General features: G+C 46.1%; 1 protein-coding gene across 2 annotated transcripts in view; it reads right to left on the minus strand.

The window, feature by feature from the left end:
• LOC144825222 (uncharacterized) overlaps positions 1 to 26,794 on the minus strand; it is a 357,632-nt gene that overhangs the window by 260,107 nt on the left and 70,731 nt on the right. For both annotated transcript variants that reach the window (XM_078684071.1, XM_078684070.1), the window contains exon 3: positions 3,032 to 3,065. In XM_078684071.1, the coding sequence (XP_078540197.1) occupies positions 3,032 to 3,065 (34 nt within the window). The remainder of the gene's footprint in view (positions 1 to 3,031; positions 3,066 to 26,794) is intronic.

The raw sequence follows: 26,794 nt of genomic DNA on the forward strand, positions 1-26,794 counted from the left end.
GGTGCTTTTGTTTCTGTTGACTCAAAAGAAAAACACAAATTATATTTGAAATGGTACTTTGTTGATAGTTTGTAGGGGTTGAGGTCGGTAGGTTTGTTTTTATTTGCTCTTTGGAGTTTATCATTAGCTATTTATTTATGTATACTTACTTTCTTATTTCTTTTTTCAGGTTTGTGATAGTTGATATTTTCTAGTAATTTATTGGTTTTCAAATTGTAGATTTTTTCTTCTAGGAAGTCTGTGTAAAAAAGTTAAAAGTTGGAAAGTGTATTAATATTTATATGCAATTTTACATTTTTGGGTTTGTTAACAGTTAGGTTTAAGTTCAAATATAAGTGTTACTTACTTGGTTATGTAGTTGTTGAGATGTATATTTTTCTTCTTTAGTGGTGTGTGGAAAGAATACAGCAGAGTTTCCCCGTCTTGCAGCATTTGTCATTTTTAAAGTATTTAGTTGTTCTAAATACTGTCCCTATTATATTGTTGATTTATTTGTTTGTTTGATTTTATTGGATAAAGTTGTTTATACTTTAAGTTTATTGGTTGGTTTACTATATTTTTTAAAAATCGGTTCGACCCTTCTATGGTAAACACTAATTTGTGCTTTACTATTTATGTGTAAGATACATTTTCATATTTGTATTTATAAAATTAATAATATATGTATATTTAGTAATATTTAGGCAGGCGTTTACTTGTACTTAATGTTAATTATTGGGGGCTTATTTTATGTATTTTAGGATTTTTAAATTTGTAGGCTGAATGGTAAATATGTTGTTGATATAATATATTTACATTTAATTTAAATATGTGCTTAACATGTGTTGGATTTATTTAAAACAATTATTTTTTGTGAAAAGCTGTTTTTTTGTGTTTTATTAATTATCACCTAATTACTTATTTTATGTTTATTTGAAGTTAAAGATATTTTTGTTTCCTATAATTTTGCTTCAAATTATTTTGTTTTCAATATTTTTAAAAATGAGATTTGTGTTCTTGATATTGGTGGTTTTTATAATTAAGTATACTGAGTCAATATTTTCGTTAGCTATATTTAATTTCCAATATTTTGGTTTTCGATATTTGTTGGATCAATAGTCATTCAGAGTGCCATTATCACTCTGAAATGATAATGGCAACAAGCCGCTTCGAATCTCAGATATTTTGGAAGTTTGGGGTGCACAAGAAATTATGAAAAAAGTGTCATGCAAATCCAATGTCATGAGCTTCCTTTCCATCAGGAGCTGAAATATATCTTTTTTTTGAACAAGTGGTTTTTGTTGTATTCATTAAACTATCAGGTCCACTCATTCAACTTCTTTCTGGCAACGGATAAAAAACATTGTTTCCCTGGGATTTGAGGACAGATTTACGGGCTTCTTATGATCATAAAGATGATTTTTACTTGCAGCAAGCAGATATGGTGTAATCCTACGAGGTGTAGTGGGTGGAGGCCTGAGCCTATCCTTAAATACATGGTTGACCAATTTATCAATACTGATTGCACTCCATTCCTCTAAGAAATTTGAAATCTTGCCCCACATGGAGTCTACAAGGATGAATGAGAGGGTGGGACAGCATGAATCTGTGGGAAGTCTGTGTCATCTCCTAGCTTCCTGTACCTTAGACTGATTTTTACCTTTTTGACATTGGGCTTGCTTCTGATAGGCCAAGGCAAGTGGCATTCTAAATGATCGCTGACAACAGGACTTACAGTAGGGCCACTGCGCACAAATCAAATATGGAACATCCTCATAAACATCTCCCTATTCTTGTTCAATTATAATATTCTCTTCCTGTAAGGGAGAAGCGGATGTGCTGGGCATTACAAGTTGACTTGAAAACAACTGTGCTGATTACACTTGATACAGCGGGTGCTGCAGCTCATGAGGAGGTTGGTATGGTCGTAAGACCAGTTACTATATTTCAAAATGAGGGTGAACTTGGAAAATCTGACAGGTTGCTTAGTTGACAAATACTATCATAGTAGACAGTGAAGATGTTAACGGTATTGGCATCATCAATGCCACTGTCAACAGTGTCTTTAACGCTGTGTTGTCATCAAAGGATGTCTCTGATGGCAACATTGTTATCAACTGATCTGCGCTTTTCCATTGATATGTGTTGATCAGTCTGTGAATGACTGTTTAGGTGAGTGCCTTATGGTTACACATACCACATCAGGAGACGGACAGTGGCGTCAGAATTTTTTTAAATGATGCTGTAACAATAATACTTTCTTGTTAGAAGTTAACAGACCCGTGGTGTTCACGTAATCACAAAATTGCAATGCAGCTGATAATTACAGTTACCTGATCCATCGGAATTAAATGGTCACTCGTGGTGAGGGTCTCACTAAGAGATTGTGATTGTCCCAAGGTGCAGGACTTCCTGAAAAGAGCAACTGTAGCGAGTCATGGAATCAGGTGCATAAATATTACCAGATTCTAAGGTGACAATAGTACATAAGCTTGCTTTACTACCACCGGCTTGCAATAGCGGGAGCTAAAACAAGCATTGCTTTGACGTGGATGGAAAGATTCATCTAATGGTAACAATAAGGGAAATTACTGCAGGGCGGTTCACCATAAGTAATATCAGAAGAATATCAGGGATGACTCCTGGTTGTAAATGAACAGCTTAAGACCTGCATATCTGGCAGTATGGAGGACAAACGTATGGTGACAAGCAACCATTTTGACTCATATGATGAGCATCATTTTATTTACGATTTTTAAATATATTACATTGGAATATCGAATAATAAACATGCTAAGCTACCTATTTATTACAAATGCCAGTTGTATTACAGGTTGGTGCATGGGGGGTTGGTAAATGAAATGTTAGCATTGAGTGTGATTTAAATGAAGGATAAAAAAAGAGTTCAACAAAGTGCCATTTTCCAGTGGAGGATCAATTAACTAGCCAAAATAATTTTAACATTCATTAAAGGTAATCTTTATGTGGGAATCTAGCACCACATGTTAACTTCAAATAACACTTTTTAAAGATGCAAGAAAAATGTTCTTACCTATGCTGCCACCTTTCATTGGCATAGTGAACATCTGTTGAGGAAACAAAATCAAACTGTCACTTTTTTAGACAAACTCATCATCACTGTTACTTTGCTCTTATGTTACTAGTTTTTCGTTAGCTAATTGACTTATCTATTATCAAATCTTCATACAGGTAAGTACAAAGTTTTTCCATGTTTTATAGCGACTTCAACCTACCTCGACTTGCGAATAAACAGATTGAAATACACTGTCTCTTACATAATTTAGGAGAAGAGGTGGGGACGCCTTTTTTCCCGTGTAAATTGTGATAATCCTTCTACGCACAGAACCCCCACGACACTTCCCCCTATCTGCCTCTTCTTCTTCTCTTTTTTCCTCTCAGACAGGCTGCACCAATGGGCTTCCATGGAGCTCTCAGGTTCCTATTTTCTCAGATCCCAGACTGTTCGAGACTGTTAAAATTCATACGATTTTGTTAACTGTTACTCTGATCCTCATGTGCACTACGAATCTTGCCATTGTGCCTTACAGTTCAGGACTATTATTTTGAATATATGGTAATTCCTATTATCTGTGCTGACAAGATCGTCATTATTTGCCAATTGTTTTGATCATTGATGCTTCTATTTGAAAGATGCCCCAAAAAGAAATATTTATTACAAAAATGTGTGATACTTTCATACTGAAGAATACAAAATGCCCTACATTTTCCAATTAAAGTGACATTGGTTTCTTCACTAGAGTTATAAAAACTGAAGAAAGGCAGAATAACGGAGATGACACTATTAAAATACTTAACATTTCACCATTACTTCAAATACCGTCAAGGCCCTCAACTCCACTGCTTGCTGAAATTGCATTTAGTGCGGCCCATTTTGCAGTTTTAGGTTGAAATATATTTTTATTGTATTTCAGAACATACTATAGAAAAATAAACATTTCCCATATCCTGGCCCTCAGCAGAACCTAACCCCTCTCAAAGACCACCACCATCAATAGGAACCACATCAAGCCTTTTAAACTATATAACTTGAGAGCATTTTGAACTGGACTAGTGTAGAGTCCTTTCAATCACCAATGTATTTTTTGTTCAATTAATAATTGTTCAACTTGGATTCTTCCAGTATGTTTAGGCCCCTGATCTCTTTGTCAGATTGTTCAACAACAGATCCCACTGTTTCCAGAACTATCGTTTCCTCTCATGGGTTGTTTAAAAAAAAAAGTCAATCCTTAGGATCCACCAGACCCTCCCCAATCTGGGTGTCCACCCATACCCAAGCAATAACCCACATCACAGATTGATTTGTTTCAATAATTATACATTGTGGTCTACAAAATCCTCCTTTTTTGTACTGTCTGAAGCACTCGAAGCTAGAACTCATCCATAAATTCCTTTTATCTATGCAGTGGCAGGATCAGGAAAATATACAGTATCTTGTAAAGAAAAGTCATTTTGATGGCTGCAACTATTATGTTCAGTTTGTACTGTAGTCTTCAGTCTATGCATAGAAGCCTCCCTGGTCACCCATAGATTTGCCCTATGTCAAACCCAGGTATCAGATTGTGGAAACCACCTTATTAGAACCTCCGATTTAGTCCTGTTTATCACATTCTGGAACTCTGCGGGTTCCTCCAGAAATGGCAGGAGTAATTTTGTAGAAATCAGCAAACAATGCCAGTATATCATCAACATACATAGTGATTTTGAACCAGAACAAGACTACTTCATGCCTCAAGTTTGCTTTGGAGGAGGAAGAGGGAACATCCCTGTTTAGTTCCCCACCCCATGTGCATCCAGAATGAGAATCCAGAACAAGCATCTCCCATTAACTCTAATTCCTGCTCTAGGGGAGTGGTATCCTGCCAATAGCCATCCTGTGATCTCACCCAGAACAATCTCACACAGGGTGTCATCATGAAGCTCCAAACTACCCTGTCAAATGCCTTCTCTACGTCCAGGAAGTTCGGGGTCACACTTCTACCCCCGTGCTACCAATGTCCAAGAGGTGAAGGGCATCTTTGGTGTTCTTGCTAGATTGTCTTCTAATTATAAATGCTGATTGTTTAGGGTCTTTAATAATATATTGCAACCAGGCCGGCGCACTTGTAGTAAGGTTTTTTATGTCTAAATTGAATAGCAATAAAGGCCTGTAAGAGGCACAGTTCTTAGGTGGTTTACCTGCTTTTAAGATCAGTGAGACTGTAGATGATGCCATTGTAGTTATTACTTTTTTCTCTAAAATTATTTCTTGATAGACTTTCAGTAAGATGAGAAGTAGCTGAGCACTGAAGGTTTTGTAGAAAAGGGCCCCTAGCCCATTTGGGACCAAGGCCTTAAAGGGGAGCCGACCAGATTTTGCCCCTAGAGCCTCTTCTTTCGAAATAGGTTGTTATAACTTTTCACGATAATCAGCTAAGAAAGTTCGCACTCTCTACATATATTTTACAGCACTGCAGGGCTACAGGGTTTCTTTCGTACTGCTATCTATACAAGAGATAGAAACATCATTATTACTTCACCTCCCCATAACCTATAATACCTGTCCTGTTTTTGACCTCAAGTAGGTGGCATTTGGCCTGTGTCAGACTGAGAAGATTAGACAGAAATTTACTTGGGATCTAACCTAGCACAAAGAAATGGCTATCATGTTTCCAAGACCTGGATTTGTCCCATTAGGGCCACAACTCTCCTCTACCTCTTTTGAAACCAAGTGCATTTATAAGATTCTGCATTTTCCCTTGGCTCTGTCCTTAACTGTAATGTCTTTTACCTTCTCGAAGTTTGCCTCCTGAACACTGATTTCATCACATTCTAAAGTGTGTTAGAATTCATTTCTCCAATGTAATTTTGTGTTGTGTAGTCAGTAATGCTTTTACTAATGTTGCTTATGACTTTGTATCATTTAGAAATACTTCTTTATGGTGCCAAGTACCCACTTCTTTGCAAAGAGATGCAGGTATTCCAAAACAGGATAGCGGACCATGATCAGAAAAATATAGTGGCCCTGGATAGACATCCTGGATCTTAGGGAGTAGCCAAGTGTTTAGGTGGGTATGATCGATTTGTGCGTAACATTAATGGGCAACCATATGTTGGGACTAATGCCTCTCAAGTGGATATGTACTCATTCCAATAAAAAGTCTAAATGGTCCACTCACTGGTTCAAGCAGTAAATAGAAGCAAACACTACAGGTCTCTCTCTAAGAGTGTCACACACCGCCAAGCATATGCTTTATCTTAACAATGGTATTAGCCTCAAACATACAACCTCCTCCTATAGAAATTTTCACCCCAGCTGTCTTCTTCCCAGAAGAAGAGAAAAACTGGTGTGGAAAGATCAGACGGAAGCAGGTGGGACTCCTGAAGAACGCCTGTGTCGGTATTTAGCAATGTAAGTTTGTGAAGTAGGCATTTCCTTTTTACGGGGGTATTTAAGCCTCTTACATTATAAGTTATTACCGTCAATGGCTCATTTGGGAACTCTAGTGAGTCGAAGGTGATCCCTCGTTTTCAAACTCTGTGGTCTCCTGGAGGTGAAGCTTATGCATAAAAACGAGTAGCATCTCCCTGGAAGTGAAGCTAATGTGTATTTGGTAAAGACTCTATCTGGCTGCCGATTTCTTACCTTAGAATTATCCTCAGCCATCAGACTGGATACAGGATTTTTTTCATGAGTAGTTCCCCTGATTGCCGGTGCGGGTCATTGATTGGCTCTGTGTGGTGTCGCTGGCGCGGTCCGTGCCGGATAATATGTGTGCGATGCCTAAATAGGCACTACGCCGGCGCGCTGACCTCAGTTTCTTTTCACAACTTTCCATGCGAGGGGCATTGAGCGACAAAGAACACTGATCACTGATGTCGAAAATTTAGGGCACTGACAGGGTAACAGCCCTATCGCTAGAAATGTGTTTGCGGATCAGGAAGGATGGGTGGGTCGGTAAGGAATCTGTGGCTCAATAGAGTCTCTATCAGATAAGGCGTTAAGAAAGGGAAGTAACTTGTTCAACTGATAGAGACTTCTAGCCAGAGATTCCTTACCTTAGACTAGATACCCAAGCAATACCTCCCCGGAGATGGGTCTGCAAAACAATTTCAATCAAAACGTCCTGCAGTACCGAACGGGCAAAGTGCCGATCCCTACGGACCTGACTGTCCAAGCAGTAGTGTTTAGTGAACGTGTGCAGAGAGGTACACGCTGCTGCCTGCCAGATGCCCAGGACCGGGACTCCGCATGCTAATGTAGTGGTCTCAGGCATGGCTCTGGTATGGAATGGCTCTGGAATGAGTGTGCAAGCCTTCTGGGGGTAGCTTCTTGGCCAATACGTAGCAGATTTTAATGAATAGCTCGATCCATTGGGAGATGGTCTGCTACTGTATGGCTTTTCCTGCTCTTCGCTCCAAACATCCCCAACGAAAATGTGTTCGTCCACCTGGAACTATTTTGTGCAGTCAAGGTAGATTGACAACCCTCTTTTTAGTGAAGTTGAGCCTCTTTTTTGGAGGGATGTCGAGTGGCGTAAAAAGTAAGCAGAGTGATGGACTGGCCTACAGGAAAGGGAGTGACAACTTTCAGTAGGAAGGAACTTCTAGTTCATAGAACCAGCTTGTCTGGGTAGATGTTCAGGTATGGAGGCATGGATGACAAAGACTACACCGGCCACACGCCGGCCACACGCTTGACCCCATCTTCTCCTCCAGCAAGCACATCTCCTTCAGCCACTCCACCGAACTTCATTGGACTGATCACAGCTGCGTCCACTTCAACTTCAGGAGAACCACGACCCACCAGCACCCACAACAGGCTCCCCGCAGGAGCTGGAACAAGATCACTGCCGACCAGCTCACCACCTCCCTCAGCCAGAACCCTCCCGTCAGCGCAACAGATCCCAACGAAGCAGCCCGCAACTTCACACAGTGGCTCACCAACTGCGCCGACGACCTCGCACCTCTGAGGAACCCACCCAGCAGACCCGGCAGCAAGAAAGCCTCGTGGTTCACCAACAAACTCAAAACATCCAAGAAAAACTGCCGCACCCTCGAAAAAGCCTGGCGCCACGACCAGACTACAGAAAACATGACAGCCCTCAAGAACACCATCCACTCTGGGTCCCCTACCGTCCCCTGCCCCTACCATGTCTTCAAAAAGGCCGATTCCATCATCGCAACCCAACTCCGGGACATCATCAACATTTCCTTCACCACGCCACCTTCCTGGAGAGCTGGAAGCATGCCGAGCTCAGCGCCCTCCTGAAGAAACCGACAGCGGACCCCACCGACCTCAAGAACTTTCGCCCCATCTCGCTCCTCCCTTTTCCTGCCAAAGTCATCGAGAAGACCGTCAACAAACAGCTCGTCGCCTTCCTCTAGACGAACAGATTGCTCGACCCCTCACAGTCTGGTTTCCGAGCCAACCACAGCACCGAGACCGCCCTCATCGCAGCCACCGACGACATCAGATCCCTGCTTGACAACGGGGAAATAGCTGCCCTCATCCTCCTGTACCTCTCTGCAGTGTTCGACACAGTTTGCCACCGCACACTAATACAATGCCTCAGCAACACCGGAATCCAAGAGAAGGCACTGGAGTGGATCATCTCGTTCCTCGCCGGAAGAACCCAGAGAGTCCGCCTCCCCCCGTTCCGATCCGCAGCCACCAAAGTCCTCTGCGGCGTACCTCAAGGATCCTCGCTCAGCCCCACCCTCTTCAACGTCTACATGAGCCATCGCACGCCAACACAACCTTAACATCATTTCCTACGCCGACGACACCCAGCTGATGCTCTCCCTCACCAATGACCCCGCCACCGCCAGAGCCAGCCTACACGAAGGAATGAAAGACGTCGCCGAGTGGATGAAGAACAGCCGCCTGAAACTGAACTCAGACAAGACGGAAGTCCTCCTCCTGGGATCATCCCCCTCCGCCTGGGACGACTCCTGGTGGCCCCCTGCCCTGGGCACCACCCCCAAACCAACGGACCACGCACGAAACCTGGGCTTCATCCTGGACTCCTCCCTCTCGATGACCAAACAAGTCAACGCCGTCTCGTCATCTTGTTTCAACACCCTGCGCATGCTCCGAAAGATGTTTTGATGGATCCCCACCGAAACCAGGAAAACGGTCACCCAGGCACTCGTCACCAGCCGACTGGACTACAGGAACACCATCTACGTGGGAACCACAGCGAAACTAAAGAAAAGACTCCAGCGCATACAGAACGCCTCCGCACGACTCATCCTGGACATCCCCCGCCACAACCACATCTCCGCACACCTGAGAGACCTGCACTGGCTCCCCATCAGCAAGAGGATCACGTTCAGACTCCTCACTCACGCTCACAAGGCTCTCCACGACCTGGGCCCCAAGTACCTCAACAACCGCCTCACTTTCTACACGCCCACCCGCCAGCTGCGATCAACCAGCCTCGCCCTCGCCACCGTACCACGCATTCGCAGAGCCACCGCCGGAGGAAGATCCTTCTCCTACCTGGCGGTCAAGACATGGAACTCCCTCCCCATTCACCACGGCTGACCCAGGACCATCTCTCCTTCAGGAAGCAACTCAAGACCTGGCTTTTCGAGCAGTAACGGACCCCTCCCCCCAGCGCCTTGAGACCCTAGCGGGTGAGTAGCGTGCTATATAAATTGATTGATTGATTGATTGATTGACTGAAGCTCACTGACCCTCCAAGCAGTTGTTATTGCCCCCAAGAAGGCTGTCTTGATAGCAAGAAAGACTTCTTGCCATCTCAGACAGTTGTGCAAGGGCTCAAAGGGAGCACACATCAGGAGTGTCAGGACTAGATTAAGGTCCCAGTGAGGTATGACAAAAGGAGACGGAAGAAACATTTGTTGCAAACCTTTCAAGAACTTATGTACAATAGGGGTTATGAAGAGGGATGGCTGATCAAGCAACTGCAGAAAGGCTGAGATAGCAGAAATATAAACCTTTGAGGTGCCCAGAGCAGAGCCCTTCTGGGCAAGGCAAAGAATAAAGAGATGATCCTAAGAAAGAGAAGCAGAAATGGGGTCACTCAGTTTTTCTGCACATCATGACACAAAATTGCCCCATCAGCAGGTGAATACCGTTTTTGTGAAGAGATGCTTGGCTGCCAGAATAACATCACAGACTCCGGCAGAAGGGTCAAAAGCTGTCAACTGTTGCCCCTCAATCTCCAGACAAGAAGACAGGTTTGGGTGGAGAACCCTCCCCTGCTGCTTTGACAGAAGATTCTCCTGAAGAGGCAACCTGATCGGAGGACTGATGGCCATGCAAAACAACTTGGAAAACCAAACTCTCTGAGCCCAGTCCGGAATCACAAGGTTGACTTGGACCAGTCATTGCTGCTCTTGGTGAGAGCTCTGGGCAGGAGTGGTACATGCAGAAAGGCATTCAGGAGGCCTGAGCTCTGCTTGAGACAAAAAGCTTCTGTGAGTGAGAGCCACCTTGGAAACTCCAGCACGAAGAACTGCTGACATAGTTCTCGAGGTGGCAAACAGATCTAACCAAGGCTCTCTCGATTGCTGAAAGATACCTTGCACCATCTCCAGATGGAAATGCCATTCGTGATCTGCTAGGCATCTGTCAAACATTTCCAATCTGGTTGAGGAAACGAGATGGGTCTGCCACTGATCCAATTGCGGTTTGGTAACCACCTCTGCAGAACTTCTGCAGTTCCCTCAAAGAACTAGAATATGTTGGAGAGATTTCCTTGATGCTGTGCCAACTGGAACTTCATGTTCCACAGCAAAGCCCACTAATACCAGGAGGCATGTGTCACAAGCAGGATGCAGAAAGTCATGAGGCCCAGCAGCCTCACAGTCTATCAAAATCCAGGATAGAGGCTGAATCATCAGTATGAATAAATGAATGAATGATTGGCTGTTTGACCACCCATGCCAGTAATGCTCCTGCTCTATTGCCTTCCCTATGTGTTTGTGTCGCATAAGCGTGGAAACTGTATTTGCGTAGGTCTCGCAATGCTTCTGCATGCGCAAGCTTCGCCGCCGAGAGCTGTGCTGCGGTCATCCTCCCTTGGTCCGTACCCCGGGACAAGTTTGCTTGCGTGGTCCTCGCTGTGCGTAGCACCTGTTCCAGTGTTCTTCGTGCCCTACTACCTGTTGGATGCAGTGTCTTCGGGCGCTAACCTTATATGCGTCCCATTCTACTGCTCTGGAAGAGGTTGAGCCTGCGTTGTGTATAAAGTGTTCCCGAATAAATTCCCCATGTATATGTCGAAAGGCCTGATCAGTGAGGCATTCCTGGGGGAGTTTCCATGTGGGGACCCGGGGTGGGCTGGTCGCCATCTAAGGGTTACGATGTGTGCGTCGTGGTCCGATACTATCCGCCCAAAATAGTCAGCACATTGTAATTTGGGCAGGAGATCTGCGGAGCGCAGGAATCTATTGAGCCTCACCCGTAGGTCATGGGGAACAGAGTGGAAGGAGTACAGTCTGGTGACTGGGTGCTGTGCCCTCCAGGCATCCGTGATCGGCCAGTGGTCTACCCATTTGGGGAAACGTTCTATTTGTTTGTGTGCTGGGGAGTGCGTAGGAGGAGGGTGCAACCTATCTAGGTGCAAATCTAATACACAGTTGTAGTCTCCGCTCAGGAACCAGAGTATCCCAGTATGACGAGCTAGCACTGTGGTCAGTTTGTCCCAGTAGTGGTCTTGCTCTGTGTTAGGGGCGTACACACAACCCAGGAGTATAGGCTGACCTTCTAGAAGGCCGGTCATGATTACATATCGCCCATCTTTATCGATCAAACGGGTTTGTTCCTTAAATGGTACACCAGGTCTGATCCAGATTAGTGTGCCTCTGGCGAAGGCAGAGTATGCCGTGGCACACAATTGGCCTCGCCATTTTCTATGCAGGCGGCCTACCTCTGGTTCCGTCAGGTGTGTCTCCTGTAGGAGGGGCACCTCAGCCTGTTGTCTTTTAAAATAAGCGTACACCGAGTACCTCTTAGTGGCCGTGTGCATACCCCTGACATTCAAGGTCACAAATTTTAAGTCTGTGTTCGGTGTTTTAGGGGCTATGCTTCACCGAGGCAATTCGCAATCTTCTCTGAGTGTCCGTTTCTTCATGTCCAACCCTTCCCCTCGGTCTTTCCCCGCCTCATCAATATAGGGATGTCTGCTGTGATCATGTCCTCTTCCTCCTGCCCGCCTCCGGGTATCTAAGGGACTAAGAACATAAAGGGGGACAAACCGTAACTCTGGGGAACAGTCCCAACTCAGGGGACCTATTGCTTGGGGCAATACGTCCAAACTGTGTGTCATTCGAGTTCTTTAGTTCGTTGTTAGGGGGTGGTGGCTGGGCATCCCTACAGAGTCAGATGAACTTCGGAAATGTACCCTCGGCATCTCAGTCGTTCCAGTGCTTTGGCACAGACTTGGAGTGATGCAGTTCGATGTGGTCTCCGTGGTGAGTCCTGTCAGCTGTCGCCGTTCTGCAGACAGGCGTCTGGGCGGCGGCGTATTTTCGTGGCGGTTCGTCGCAAGTTAAGCCGTGTTTGCTGCGCAGTCCGGGCCTGCATGTAGCTGCTATATTAGTGTGTCTGCTGTTTGGGGCGTCACTATCGGGGGTGGCACAGAGTCCTCCCGGGAGGCGGGTGCATCACTGTCCTCGTCCTCAGAGCTGAATAGATGAGGACCTCCTTCCACGTCCGAGCCCCCCCCAGTGGGGTCGAGGGCGGCCACTGCCTGTATCGCCTTCCTGCGTTCTGCTATGATTTGCGTGAGGTCCGGGGAACCAGTTCCAGTCGGGCTGGACCTGACGCTGAGCTGCGTGAGGGTGACTTTACGGCCCTGTCGCCATGACCGTTGCGGTGGGTGATCGTTTTGAGTGTCCGCTGTCGACGGACAATGCGGTGCATGCTGTTCCACCCAGGCGGCTGCATCCTTCGAGTCCGTAAAGAAGTGCGTGGTGCCTTCTTAGATGATCTTGAGTTTGGCCGGGAACAAGAGAGCGTATTGAATGTTCTTTTGGCGAAGTATACGTTTTATCGCCTGGAAGGTGGCCCTCTGTTGCACAGCTCGGGAATAGTTGGGGAAGAGCATTACCTGCTTGTCCTCCACTTGCAGTCGCCCGTGTGCCCTGGCCGCACGGAGGATAGTGTCTCAGTCCTTAAAGTGCAGGAGTTTCATCAGGAATGGTCGCGGGAGCAGCCCTGGTTTGGGCCATCGCGCTGGAACCCGGTGCGCCCGTTCAATGGAAAAGTAGGGAGTCAAGTCTTTGGCAAGTTGTGATCCAGGCTGTGACGTATTTGATTGGGTCGGCCCCTTCCCTCCCTTCTGGTAGATTCATGACTCGGATGTTGCTCCTCCGGGAGCGCCCCTCCAAATTGTCTGCTTTATATTCTAGGGCCTTGATTCGGGATTGCAGTTCTTTGATGGCGTGATGATGTTGTTGTACTTGCGGTTCTATGGCCTGTACTGTTTTCTCGCTCTGGGTTACTTTGTCCGTTAGCTTCCTGTGGTCGTCCCGGAGAATGTTGAAATCAGTGGCTAGAGTATCAAATTTGTTTTCCATCGCCACTCTGGAGTGCTCTATGGCAGCGAGGACTTGATCCAATTTTCTGGACATGGAATCTTCTCTGGTGAGTTCCTCCCGTGATCCAGTCGGTAGTGGTGGCTGAGGCTTCATCTTCTGCGATTCTGCCGTATGGGTGGTCACCGTCACCCGTTGACGACCCATGATGGGGGGCCTTAGATCCTTTGCGCAAGTTCTCGCGTCCGATGCCTGTTAGGCGGGGTACAGCATCCACGGTTATACACTAAGTCGCTGCGCCTGACACGTACGTCTGATGTAGGACTTGTTCGGGTCGGCAGATCGGGGTGTTACTTCTCAGACAGGTGGTAGCTTCTGAGCTTGAGAGGGGGCTCGGAGGTATAGCAGAACGGCGGTGTCGCGGCCTTAGCTCTGTGGCTTGAGGGTGGTCAGTACTGGTGGGCCTTACCCCGTGTCTCAGTGGCGCTAATGATAAGGTGCAGCTGACGGTGATCTCAATGGCTTGATCGGCGCCGGTACTGCAGCCACTCCGTAGGGGAGGTCTTCGGGTCGCCCTCTCGGTCTTCTATACCGCGGCCACGCGGCCGAGAGGGGCCTACTTGCGGTTGCAGCATCTTTCTCCATCTCTTCATGTTCCTTGAATCGCTGGCGGGGGAGAATGAGGAATGGCGTGCAGTTGAGGCCGGGCTCCGTGCATGGAATTAGGTGTAGACCAGTAAATTCACACTGCTCTAATGAGAGACTTGGCACGCGGAGTAGAGATGTGGTGTCTTATGACCGGTCTCGCCGTTCCACCTGAGGCCGCCAGGCCTGGTCAGCGCACCCGGCTGCAGGCGTGGTCCAGGCCGCTGCAGGACATCTCAGGACCCATGCGGTGAGGCCTCCTCTTTGCCCAGCTAGCCCACAGCGCAGCGTGGTCCCCGCACTGCAGAGGGTGCAGCGCGGGTGATATGGGCCATTGCTATGGGCCTGTGGTCACAGCCTCTCTCACGGGGTAGTTAGGGCGGGCGTTCCCCTCCGAATTTTGGCTTTCCCAGCGCCTCTCGATTTACATGGGGCTGCAGTAGTGGAGTGGGGACCCGGCGGGGGTGGGCTCCCCGCCGCGGTCGCGATCCGTCGGAGCCTCGCGGAGCCCCGCCCCCCGGCACATCGGGTCTCGGCCGGTGTCTGGCCGCCGGTTTAGGGACGTCACTGGCTCACCTGCGGGCTCCGCTGGTGTGCCGCCTCCGTTTGTGGTCTTCTGTCAGCCGGGGCCGAGCCGCCCACAGCCACAGCTCTATCGGGAGGCCATCATTTTAGAGGGCCGTGCACGGGAGTTGCATGCGGGGCGCTCCGGGTGCGCTGCTGATTGTGCCCCGGGGTTCTGAGCACATCGGGGCAATCCCGCTGCACTCCGGTCTCGATCGCTGCCCCTGCTGTTGCTGTGAGATGCGAGGGGGCTACATAGGTGGCGGATGATGCGGGCCGGCAGCCGGAGCCTTAAGGACAGTGATCCGCCATCTTCGGTGGCTCGGCCACGCCGCCAGGTACCTGGTTATAGCTTTTTGTAGCCAGGACCATGAAGGAGGAGCCCCCTCTACGTTTTCCCTAAAACGGGGGACATTTAACAAGCGAGTATTACTACAATGTAGTGATCTACCAGCTCTGTACTCACTGATCCTCTCATTTAGGCAGCAGGGTTCGTTGTTGTGAAGGGCTTGGTGAGTCATTGTAAGCGCTTTCAACATAATACACTTACGGACCGGTAACCAATGGAACTGCTCTGGAACATGAGAAACAGTCAAATCTTTCTAGAGGAGGCGGACCACCATGTTCTGCACAACCTGGAGACGTTGCAGAAGATCAGTTTGGTGTTCCTAGGTAAAGGACATTGACATAGTCTAACCTTGACAGAATTTGAGCCCTGACCACTGTAACTTGAGCTTTGTGTGGAAGAAAGCTCAGGGTTTTCCTAAGCATTCTTAAAATCCAGATGCAGGATTACACAACAACGGCAATCTGTGCGTTAAAGGAGAGCTGAGTGTCAAACAGGATGCCCAGATTTCTTTTCACCTCAGTTGGGGGAGGCAAAGGGGAATTATTACTGGACCAGGCTCCTGTCCACCCTGGTATAGAGCCAGACCCCAACAATAGAATCTATGTTTTGTCCAGATTGCAATGAAGCTGGTTCTTCCTGAGGCAGACCAGTAGGGCTTTCATGCAAAGTGGAAATAGGGGTTTTGCCCTGTGTGAGTCTCCCTTGTATGTGAGCAATAGCTGTGTTTCATCAGGATATGATATGACTTTGAAACCGAAGGACTCAACCAGAAATGGCAATTGGGTAATATAAACATTGAAAAGGGTGGGACTCAGGTAGGAGCCTTGAGGGACCCCCATCTCAAAGGTTTTACTCCTGAGGAGAAAGGTTTTATCCATACTGACTGATCCCTATTTTCCAAAAAAGAGCCCAATCAGCTCAAAGCTGATCCACCTACCCCTGGGGACTACAACCTTTGTAACAGGATTTTGTGATCCACAGTGTTGAATGCCGCTCACAAATCCAATAGCGCAGAGGCTACATTAATTCCTGAGTCTAGGCCTGATTTGACAGACTTGATGATTTCCAAGAGTGTAGTGCTATGTCGAGCCCTAAACTCCGATTGTGAAGGGTGCAATAGGTTGCCTTCCACTAGGATGGCCATGGTGAGACCAGTATAAAGTTCCCTAGAACCTTACGATCAACACTGGCCTGCTTAAGAAGGGGAATTAAATTTTCGGAAGGGGCAATAGCGTTGGCAATTAGTTTCAAAATGTGCAGAGAAAATGCTTTACATGTGGATCCAGATCTGCAACTTGCGAATTGGGTCTTCAGTTCCTTTATCATAGGTGATGGAAATTGCGTCAACTTCCTTGTAGCTATTGGCCTTTGGATATCACTGGGTGTTGTATCAGTGTCCAGGCTGTTGACATTTGTTGGGTTAACCTACATTTTAGTGATCTTGCATTCAAAAACGTCACTCACCTTTATATAGATGTCCAAATTTTCTCAAAAGACAGTGCTATAGCCTTCGGATCCATGTCGCTCTTTAAAATCTTAAAAAATTCCTTTCTGAATTTCCTGGACTGGCCGTTCAGGAGGACCGGCCTGGAACTGCACCGTGTTCAGAACAGCTCAGGTGAAAGAGAGCGTCTGAGAGGAAGTCAGGAGTGACTTTGACATGCTGAAAGTGAACCAAAGTGAATGCAGGAGGTTTGCCATAGTCTGGAGGTGGGAGACGACAGCCTGGGGCAAACTCGCCTTTAACAGGAAGTTGTTTAGATAGGGGAAGACTGGCATCCTTGATTCCCCAGATGAGCTGAAACCACCGTAATCACTTTGGTGAACACCCGAGGAGTGCGTGCAAGGCCAAAAGGGGGCACAGTGAACTGAAAGTGCTAGTGGCCCACAGTACCACAGGGAGCACCTTCGGCCAGGCAGGACAGGAATGTGGAAATATCCTTACTGCAAATCCATTGATACATCCATTCCCCTGGGTCCAGAGCAGGCAGGACTTGAACAAGCGTGAGCATTTTGAACTTCTCCTTCTTGAGGAAAAACTGGGAGGGCGCAGGTCTAGGATAGGACGAAGGCCTTCATCCTTCTTGGGCACCAGAAAGTAGCGGAAATAGCAAACACGACTTATTTCTGGCATCAGCACCCTCTGTAAGGCTTTATTGGCCAAGAGAGCCATCACTTACTGACAGAGTAAGGAAAGATGGTCCTCTGTCAGCCTGTCGCAAACAGGTGGCATGGGTGGAGGGGTAGTCTCAAAGGGGAGAGAATAGCCCTCAAGGACAATCTGCAGAACCCATCAGTCTGATGTTGTAGACCTAAATTGGGGTAGGTGATGACATATCCTGCTCTCATTGGGTGTCCATAATGGTAGGAGGGCAAACTATAAGGATTTGGAGGCTGCGGCTGCCAGGGTGTGGTGGACTGGTCTGACCTCTGGCTGCCAGACCCACGAAGTCTGTGGGTACCACGTCCTTAGCTATGCAGAGGCTGGGAAGCTTGCACACTTTGGTGGCTGGGAGGATATAGACGTAGCTGGAATCCCCTTCCGTGGCACCAAAAGGTGGATTGGAGTAGGCAAGGGGCCATGGAAAGGCCCAAGGACCTGGCTGCACCCCAGCTGCCCTTAAAACGCTCCAGCGCTGAATGCGCCTTGCCTCCGAAGAGACAAAAGCCATTACAGGGCATGTCCATAAGTGAAGTTTGGACATAGACAGAAAAACTACTTGTTCTCAGTCAGGCGTGGCACCGTAAGGCCCCTGTCAATGAAACTGCTCTTCCCAACGAGTTGGTTTTATATCCATTCCACAACGGATCGTGAACTTAGCTGCATATCTCCCATCGGCAACACCCTGGGAGAGTATAGCCCGGTCCTCCTCCGGAACCATGAGCACCACCTGCGCAACTGAATCCCACAGAGCATGGCGAATACCGACCCAAAAGGCCCACAGTTTTCACTGACCTCAGTGCTAGGCTGGTGAAAGAAAACATCTTCCCCAAGGTGTCTAAACTATCAAATTCCCTATCCGGTGGGGCAGTAGGGAATGCGCTAGGATTTACAAAGGAGTTAGAGGCTTGGACCACCAAGCTCTCTGAGGGGGGTGTTGTGTGAGGAAAGGGCAGGGCTGTGGCAGCAGGCAATCATCCTGTCACCGCAGAACCAAGCTGAACCACAGAGCCAAGCGTCAAATGCCGCCGCTCCCCGTCCTGTCGGCCAGCAGACACTGCAAAGTTGAAGACTTCTTTGACTACTTATATTTTTTCTTCTTGTGAGACTTACCAGAGTGGCCTGACAACTTGGAGTGCAACAAGGATCGTGGACTCTGTAACCAAATATTGGACCTTACTCTTGAGCGGGATCAAGAGCGTTGCTCGTCAGGTGGCAAGGAGCTTGAGGGATTGCTCCTTCAAGGCTTTGGGGTGCATGGTGCGGCAATCGATGCAGGTCTTCGCATTGCGATCGTGTTCCATGCAAAAGAGGCATACAAGGTCCGGGTCCATCATCAACATCTGTCAAAGACAGGAGCCTCCTGGCTTGAAGCTGGTCTTCCTAGTGGACATCCCTGCCACACCAGAAGAAGAGCTCTAAAAATAGCTTTGACAAAACGTCAAAAAGGTCTAGTCAGAAAATGACTGAAGGGATAGCTCTCTCCGGTTCTGCGCTGACTGTTGCAAAAAGAAATGAGCTGATGTCAGCACGCTGGAGTGGCGCCTACATAGTCAGCACGCTGGAGTGGTGCCTAAATTGGCACCACACACGTCACATCCATCGTGGACGATGCTGCCACTGCCGCCAAGCGGAACCATTCGACACCACCTACCAGCACGCAGGAGTACTGCTCACGGAAAAAAAATCTAGATGCTATCTGACACCTGAGGATAATTCTAAGGTAAGGAATCTGCAGCTAGAAGTCTCTATCAGATCTGAAGAACATGCTATTTCTAACCTCAATGTGAAAAGCCACTAAGTATTTAGTGTACTGTTCAACAAGTATCTAAGGTCACTCTCTCACAAGGAAATCTTCAGTGTTTAAATATGCTAGTCCTGTATGGTTTAACCCCTTTGGTGCTCCCCAACCCTATCCAATCTCTTATGGAGCCAAAGTGTTCACGGAGACTCTTCAGTGGTTTCATCATCTTGTTGGGCGCAGGAATTCTGGGGCAGTGGTGCCCTGGACCTCTGGAGATGTGCAATCATGGCCCTACGACCAGCTAGAATTTCAGCTTTCCCTGGAGTTTGTCAGTCAACTCTGTGGGGCTCATGGCTCCTGGGCCAAGGAAAGTTGACACCTTGATAATCTCTGGCATCTCCTAGAGGCAGGCTCAGGCCAAGAATCATGTACGCCTTCAGCTAAGGATTTGGTCACTTGGAGTAATCCATTCCATTAGATGATGATGCAAAAGGGGTGTCCCCATTTCTATCAGATGCCTTTGCTCTGGAGGAAGGACATCGCTGGCTTGAAAGATCTCCATTTCAGAAGGGTTATTCGACAGAGGTCCTAGAATATTTGCACTTCTATTCTGTTATAGGATAGCTGGCCACCATTCTTGAATGCTTTCATAATTCTCTTTATCTTTGAAGAATTAGAGGTGGGCCAAAATGTCCACAAGGCCCCTGGCACCAATTCCTCAAACCATCAACCTATAGGCCACATAGATTCGGAGAGGTTCATTGGGGGACATTTCAAGAAAGGCTTCCACTGGACCCTGGACATATGTCATGACATCTTTTCCCTCAGATCCCTCAGATACACCTTATGTGAAGGTTACATTTTCTGAAATAAAGCAGTTAATGTAGTTCAGTTAGCCATTGTAGTACCCCAGATCCATAGTTGTCTTATCTTGTGCGCTCTCAAATGAATCTGCCAGCCTCTGAATTCCTTCACCTCCTCTTTTATACACTTCCTCAAGTCTGCACAAACTGCACTAAACTCTGTTTTAATGTCCTTTGAGAATATTATAAACAATTTGGCAGCAAATTCATTTTATAATGGTTGACAAAAACATTCAATAGCTCATCTACAGCTCAATAGTGACAACAGGGGGGAAGATAAAATGAGCACATTTATACAACTACAGAAAACAACATAAGGAATTCAATTATTTACACGTTCTATGTGCTTGGATGACTTACTCTTTGGACTGGCCTAATCTGCCATGGCAAAACCTCTGGAATTTAGAGCCATGATCAAACAGCTGACCAAAGAGGTCATTTCTGTGGTTGGCAGTTTGCAATACCATAGGGCTTCATGGAAGAAACACTTTTTGAACATATTGATGGCAAGCTATATTGATGCACTTAAGAGAGTGGTAATCTGAGCATGCCCAAAACTGCTCCAATTGACGATCCTAAATAGGACCTATCACCATAGCAGCAGACTGCACAATATGAGCTTCGCAGCAAATGGCAGGTGCTTGAAATGCAAGAAGGAAGAAGGGGGAAAGCACTTTCCTCCACACTATTTAGACATGTAGGATGATGTTGGGGCAACTAACTGCCACTTTAGACATGGCAGAAGAGAATTCCTGGACACTTGATTGCTTGACACATTAAGTGCATATGCATTACTACTGCCATATTGAGCTCGCAAAAGAAAAAGGTATATGAAATGCAAAATAGATTGTCATGACCTGGGAAATGCTTCTTAGTGTTCATTTTGTGTTTGATAACTTTACAGTGCTTTGAACCACCAAAATAAATTTTAAAAAATGACTCCAAAAATGGTTTGCAAACAGCATTGTGGTGTTTGTGAACATTGGGCACATAGGAAATCCAATTAAATAAAACAATCTACTTTTAAACGATATTGAGTCCCAAGACAGGACCGTAGAAAGAAATACGGTAAAGAAACGTTTATAATACAAGATGATAAAAAAGAGTGAAAAACGATAATGAGAATGTATCCATACTACTTGTAGTGTCTTGGGAGTTAGCAGTGACAGAACCCTTTTGACTCCTAGTGAACTCCGTACAGCTGTGACGTAATGAATACTGTATTGCAGTGAAGGTTACTTTAGAATGTTGAGTTTGCAGTTGCACACAGATGAGTACATTCATGTGATAGCAAGCTCCGTGTGTGGCGTAGTCATTGGCAGGCAACCCGGTTGGGAAGACGCTACACTACTCTTTCGGGACAATCAGTTGATGTTCACGAATAATGAAACAGCATCCTATACTACAGTATAGGTACGTGCCATAGCGATCATGACAACAAGAGTCACAGCAGCTTTTGAGCTCAGTTGCACTGCCAGAGCAGACAAGGACCTGACTCTGTGGACTGCGTGAGGATTTTGAAGTAGACTCATCTCTGCCTTAAAGTTTAACACTCCTGTTCTCATCCAGTACACACTGCTGTTGACGTGACTCAATTGCTTGACTAGTCTCTGCATGATATTCTCTGCCACCTGGAGTTAGCTGAACAAGTATTTTGGGAGAAATGTTGTAGTGGAATATTCAGAGATGCCTTAGGTTTGTGGTTGTACTGCCAATTACATTTAATACATTTCAGAACATCACCACACTAGATTACTCATTTGGCATATTTACAATCTGTGCCATGTAAAGTTGCGAGGTACCGGAATTTCCAAGGGGTTAGGCAGTTAGGCAGTGAGGTGACTAACTTCCACTATTTTGATGGGTACTTTGTTATCCTTGGTCCCTTGGGATCAGGTCCGAAAGACACTTATTCTCCAGTATTGCCTTCTTCTGGTTGTGTGTTTTATGTACTTTCCCCACCGTTAGCCACCATACAACATACGACTAAAATCTGAATGAAAATTACCTTCTCAGTTTTCAAGTTTTGACTAACGCCAAGCTATCTACCTAAGAGAGAGTTAACTGAAAGTGCCTTAAAGTATACATGGTTTTCTTTATAAAGTGAGTAAAAGGGATTGTTTGCTGCCTTATGGTACTACCATTGTAGTGTCTAAGGGACAGTTCAATTGTTTCACAGTTGGACTGGAGTATGTTCATTAATACAGTATGTTTTCTTTAATTGGGTGACATAGTTTGTTTTCACTTAGTACATCAAATAATAGTGAAGTTTTATGCATTTCAATGTGCTACTTAAGTTTACGTCTTAAGAATATTTATAAAGATATTTATGAAAATGAAATTTGTGCTATCCTGTGTTGCAGCTTAAATTGCAACCTTCTTTCAAGAGACTGAAGGGTGGGTTATACATCTGGGATTCATGTTCAGTTGTTGGTGGACATTGAGGTTGTCCCTGCAGAATAGAGTCAAAAGGTTGAAGAGAATGGAAGAGGCTGGATAAGAGCTACTGAATCTTATGTTTACTATTCTGAAATGCTTTCTATTGCTGAAGAATCATTTATAATTCAGATGATTTTCCGTCTTGGATGTGCTCTGTAGTTCTCCTCTTCATGCGATCTTAAAGTTACTAGCACATTTTAGTACAAAGTTTATTGCATCAAAGCATAAAAATATCAGCGCAGATTCCTGAATAGCATTCTCTATCACTCTGCAAATATGCAATGTCTTCTTGACATTGCCAGCTCGACTAGAGTGTACATTTATACCACAACTGCTCCTCCTCTAAGCATTTGTAGTGGAACTTCATTTCCAACGTGATTGAGAACTGTAGCATACGCCATGAAATTGCTGAGGGGATGACAAAGTAAGGGTCTCCACTGTCCCTGTGGTTTGGCGCCCTGTCTACAACAGCAAAATGAGACCCTTTTTGTTTGAGTAAGTTAATAAGAAATTTCTGATAAATATCATCAACACTAAGTGTGTGGTCTTTGCCAAACACAAGCTTCTATAGCATGATAAGGCTTCAGTAGATACTAAATAAAGAGAAGCCTACTTTGATAAATTGTTGATGCAGTATTCTCAAAACTAAAGCAGGCAGCTTCAAAATAATTGTACATTAACTTTTGTCATATCTATCATAAAGCTTTGATTGAAGTTTAGAAGCAATTTGTAGAAATTAGGTTGGCTTAAGGACCTCTTTGTAGCCTCATTTGGCACAAAATCGGCCAACTTGAAAATACTTTTATTAGAAATCTGGATATAGATGAAATACACCTCCACTGCCATAAAGTCTTGAACTTGATATTAACAAGCTAATATCTGACATTTTATCCCTTGCTCCTTTCTTATTCTAATAATCTATCTATCTATCTATCTATCTATCTATCTATCTATCTATCTATCTAGAGAGATATGATTGTGATTGTGGCGCAGGCCTGAAACATGACAGATCCATTCAAAGCTAAGGCTGTTTAGTATCCAAGTCTCACATTGAAAATATGTTCAATGCAATGTCAAAAGCAAGTCGGAATGCCCATAAGCTCTATGTAAAGAACCAATGACAATCATGAAATGCAGATGCTGGTCTTTAGTTAAAACCCAAATGCATGACAATATTCCCAAACATGGCATAGTTGTAAAGTACCCTGAATCGAAAATTAAAAGGCTTATGGAGAAGTATTTGGACATCTCTAGCAAGGAAGACAAATACGTACTTCCCCATGAAAATAAGTGCTTTACCTCTGGGAAAGGGAGCTGGAAAATGGAAGTCTTCCTCCCTTTTCAATTATTGCCCTTGTGGCAATATATTAATAGAAACTGGATGATTTATTGTCCCATTCATGATGTTTGAGGAGTCAATGGTTAAAACATCTTCCAATTGCACTGAAAGTGAGATACATTGACATATTGTGCTGTATTTGTAGAGACAACTGTTGTGACATTTTGGGGACACTGTGCAGCAATAGCGTGTATCTTGAGAACTTGGCATAAGCAAGCAAAGTGCTCTGAAATTGTTGTTACCAACCTGCATTGATTTTATTATGACCTTTGTATATTAACATACAGAGATTGGGCTTTTTCTGCACACCTCTGTAAATCAATTGATTTTAATGCTGTCACAAATGATACTTGAAGTATAAAATCATGATCTTGGTGGTCTCTGCTAGATATAATTATCACTTGACTGCATAATAGGTACTGTGAAAGTCTATATGCACTTTTATCCATTTTGCATCTTGTAAATGCGTTTTATTGTGTTGATATGATTTATTTACCTCTTGCAAGTTTGTGAGGGTTAACCACTTTGCAGCTAAGGCTTTCTGCCCTCCGCAACTAGACCCTTTTTTATGTTTATGGCACTTCGTACTGAAGCTTTCATAACCTTTTTTCCACAAAAGTAATCCAGGGCTTTTGGATTTCTCAGTAGGGAAATTGGAAAATATCCAAAATATAGCAAAACTTAGATTTTTGGAGGGGGAGAGAGTGCTAGGCCAGAAAGCAGAGTTGTAAAAAAAAAATTGCCATAGATTTTGCATTTTCTAAGTAGTCGTCCATTTCTACTATTTTTTGTTGTTTCAACCCATAGGTGAACATAGAAAGAGGTACATTTCTGTGACATTATCACCTCATAGGATCCGCCAAAAGGGCCTCCTTCAAAGACCGCCTTGACAACAACGCACACAACAGCAAAGACCTCTTCAACATCTTGAAGGAACTCTCCAACCCCAGCACCAGCACCAACAACATCCCATCTTCGCAGGACCTGTGCGACTCACTTGCCACCTTTTTCCATTGCAAGATCGCAGACATCAACGACAGCTTCAACGTCATGACCGCCTCGACAGCCACTGAGACCTCCCACCCCACAGCCACTATCCGCACCGATCCCCTGCTCTCTTGGACCAACATAAACGAAGACGACACCATCAAATTCATGACACCATCCACTCCGGCTCTCCGTCAGACCCATGCCCACACCACATCTTCAACAAAGCCAGTGCCACCATTTAACCCCATTTAAGCAAAGGCATCAACATCTCCTTCGAGACAGTGACCTTCCCGGAGAGCTGGAAGCACGCAGAGATCAACGCTTTACTCAAAAAACCCAAGGCCGACCCGAAGGACCTCAAGAACTTCCGACCCATCTCCCTGCTCCCGTTCCCGGCGAAGGTCATCGAGAAGACCGTCAACAGACAACTGACATGCTACCTCAAGGAGAAGAGCATCCTGGACCAGTCCCAGTACGGGTTCCGCAGCAACCACAGCACCAAAACCGTCCTCATTGCCGCCATCGACGACATCAGGGCCCTGCTGGGCAACGGCTAAACCACGGCCCTCATCCTCATGGACCTGTCAGCCGCCTTCGACACTGTCTGCCACCGCATCCTACGCACTTGCCTCCACAATGCCGGACCACCTCCTTCCTCTCCGGCAGAACCCAGAGCGTCTGCCTCCCACCTTTCCACTCCAAAGCCACCGAGATCATCTGCGGCATACCCCAGGGCTCATCCCTCAGCTCGACACTGTTCAACATCTACATGGCACCGCTCACCCCCGTCGCCCGACTGCACGCCCTCAACATCATCTCCTACGCTGACGACACCCAGCTGATCCTCTCCCTCACCAAGGACCCCCTCACCACTAAAACCAACCTCCACGAAGGAATGAAAGCCATCGCTGGGTGACTGAAGAACAGCCGCCTGAAGCTGAACTTGGACAAGACAGAAGTCCTCATCCTCGGCTCCACCCCCTCAGCCTGGGACAACTCCTGGTGTGGTGGCCGACCGCACTGGGAACAGCACCAACACCTACCGACCACGCACGCAACCTGGGGTTCATCCTCGACTCTACTCCCTCCATGACATAACAGGTCAACGCCGTCTCGTCCTCCTGCTTCAACACCCTCCGCATGCTCCGCAAGCTCTACAGGTGGATCCCCACCGAAACAAGAAGAAAGGTCACCCAGCCCGTCGTCAGCAGCAGGCTGGACTACGGAAATGCCCTCTAGCAGCAGCCTCGGCCAAATTCCTGAAACGACTACAACGCATACTGAACGCCTCTGCACGCTGGATCCTCGACATCCCTCGCCACAGCAACATCACACCCCACCTGAGAGACCTGCACTGGCTTCTGTCAACAAGAGGATCACCTTCAAGCTCCTCACCCACGCACATAAGGCACTCCACAACACCGGACCTGCATACCTCAACAGAGGACTCACCTTCTACACCTTCAACCGCCAGCTCCGGTCCACCAACCTCGCCTTTGCCACTGTCCCCCGCATCCGAAGAACGACCGCCGGTGGCAGATCATTCTCCCACCTCACCACCAAGACCTGGAACTCCCTCCCCATCCTCCTACAGCAGATCCAGCACCTGCTAACCTTCAGAAGACTAATCAAGACCTGGCTGTTCGAGCAGTAGCAGCATCCCCCCCCCCCCACCAGCGCCTTGAGACCCTCACGGATGAGTAGGGCGCTCTACAAATGTTCTGATTGATTGATTGATTGAAACCTAAACAAAACTCCAAATTCAGCAAGGGGTCATATGTGTAGATCGTTCTTGGTTTATCCAAAGACCCACATTGTTGATAGCAAAAATAATGTAAAGAAAAAAATAAAACAAAATAGACAAAGCTGTACACATTTTTATCTGTAATTTATTGCCCCAATGCTGGCTTTAATATACCGTTACATCCATCAGACTCGTCTGATCACAGAGATAAATAGTGTGTTAGTTGTCCAAAAACATATAATACTCAACAACTGAGCCTCTGCTTGTAATGACTTTTCATTGGGTACAGACTATGCTTGAATTAATATGGAAAAATTCAATGAATGAAAAAAGACATGAAAAAACCATATGCATTTTTTTATCTGCCTATGATGCTTAGTTTAGGAAAAGAAGTGATTTGAAACAATTCTGAATTAGGGTTACCCTTACTATTATGTGATTCAGAGG

Source organism: Lissotriton helveticus, chromosome 3_1 (assembly GCF_964261635.1).
Source record: "Lissotriton helveticus chromosome 3_1, aLisHel1.1, whole genome shotgun sequence".
NCBI classification, from domain to species: Eukaryota; Metazoa; Chordata; class Amphibia; order Caudata; family Salamandridae; genus Lissotriton; species Lissotriton helveticus.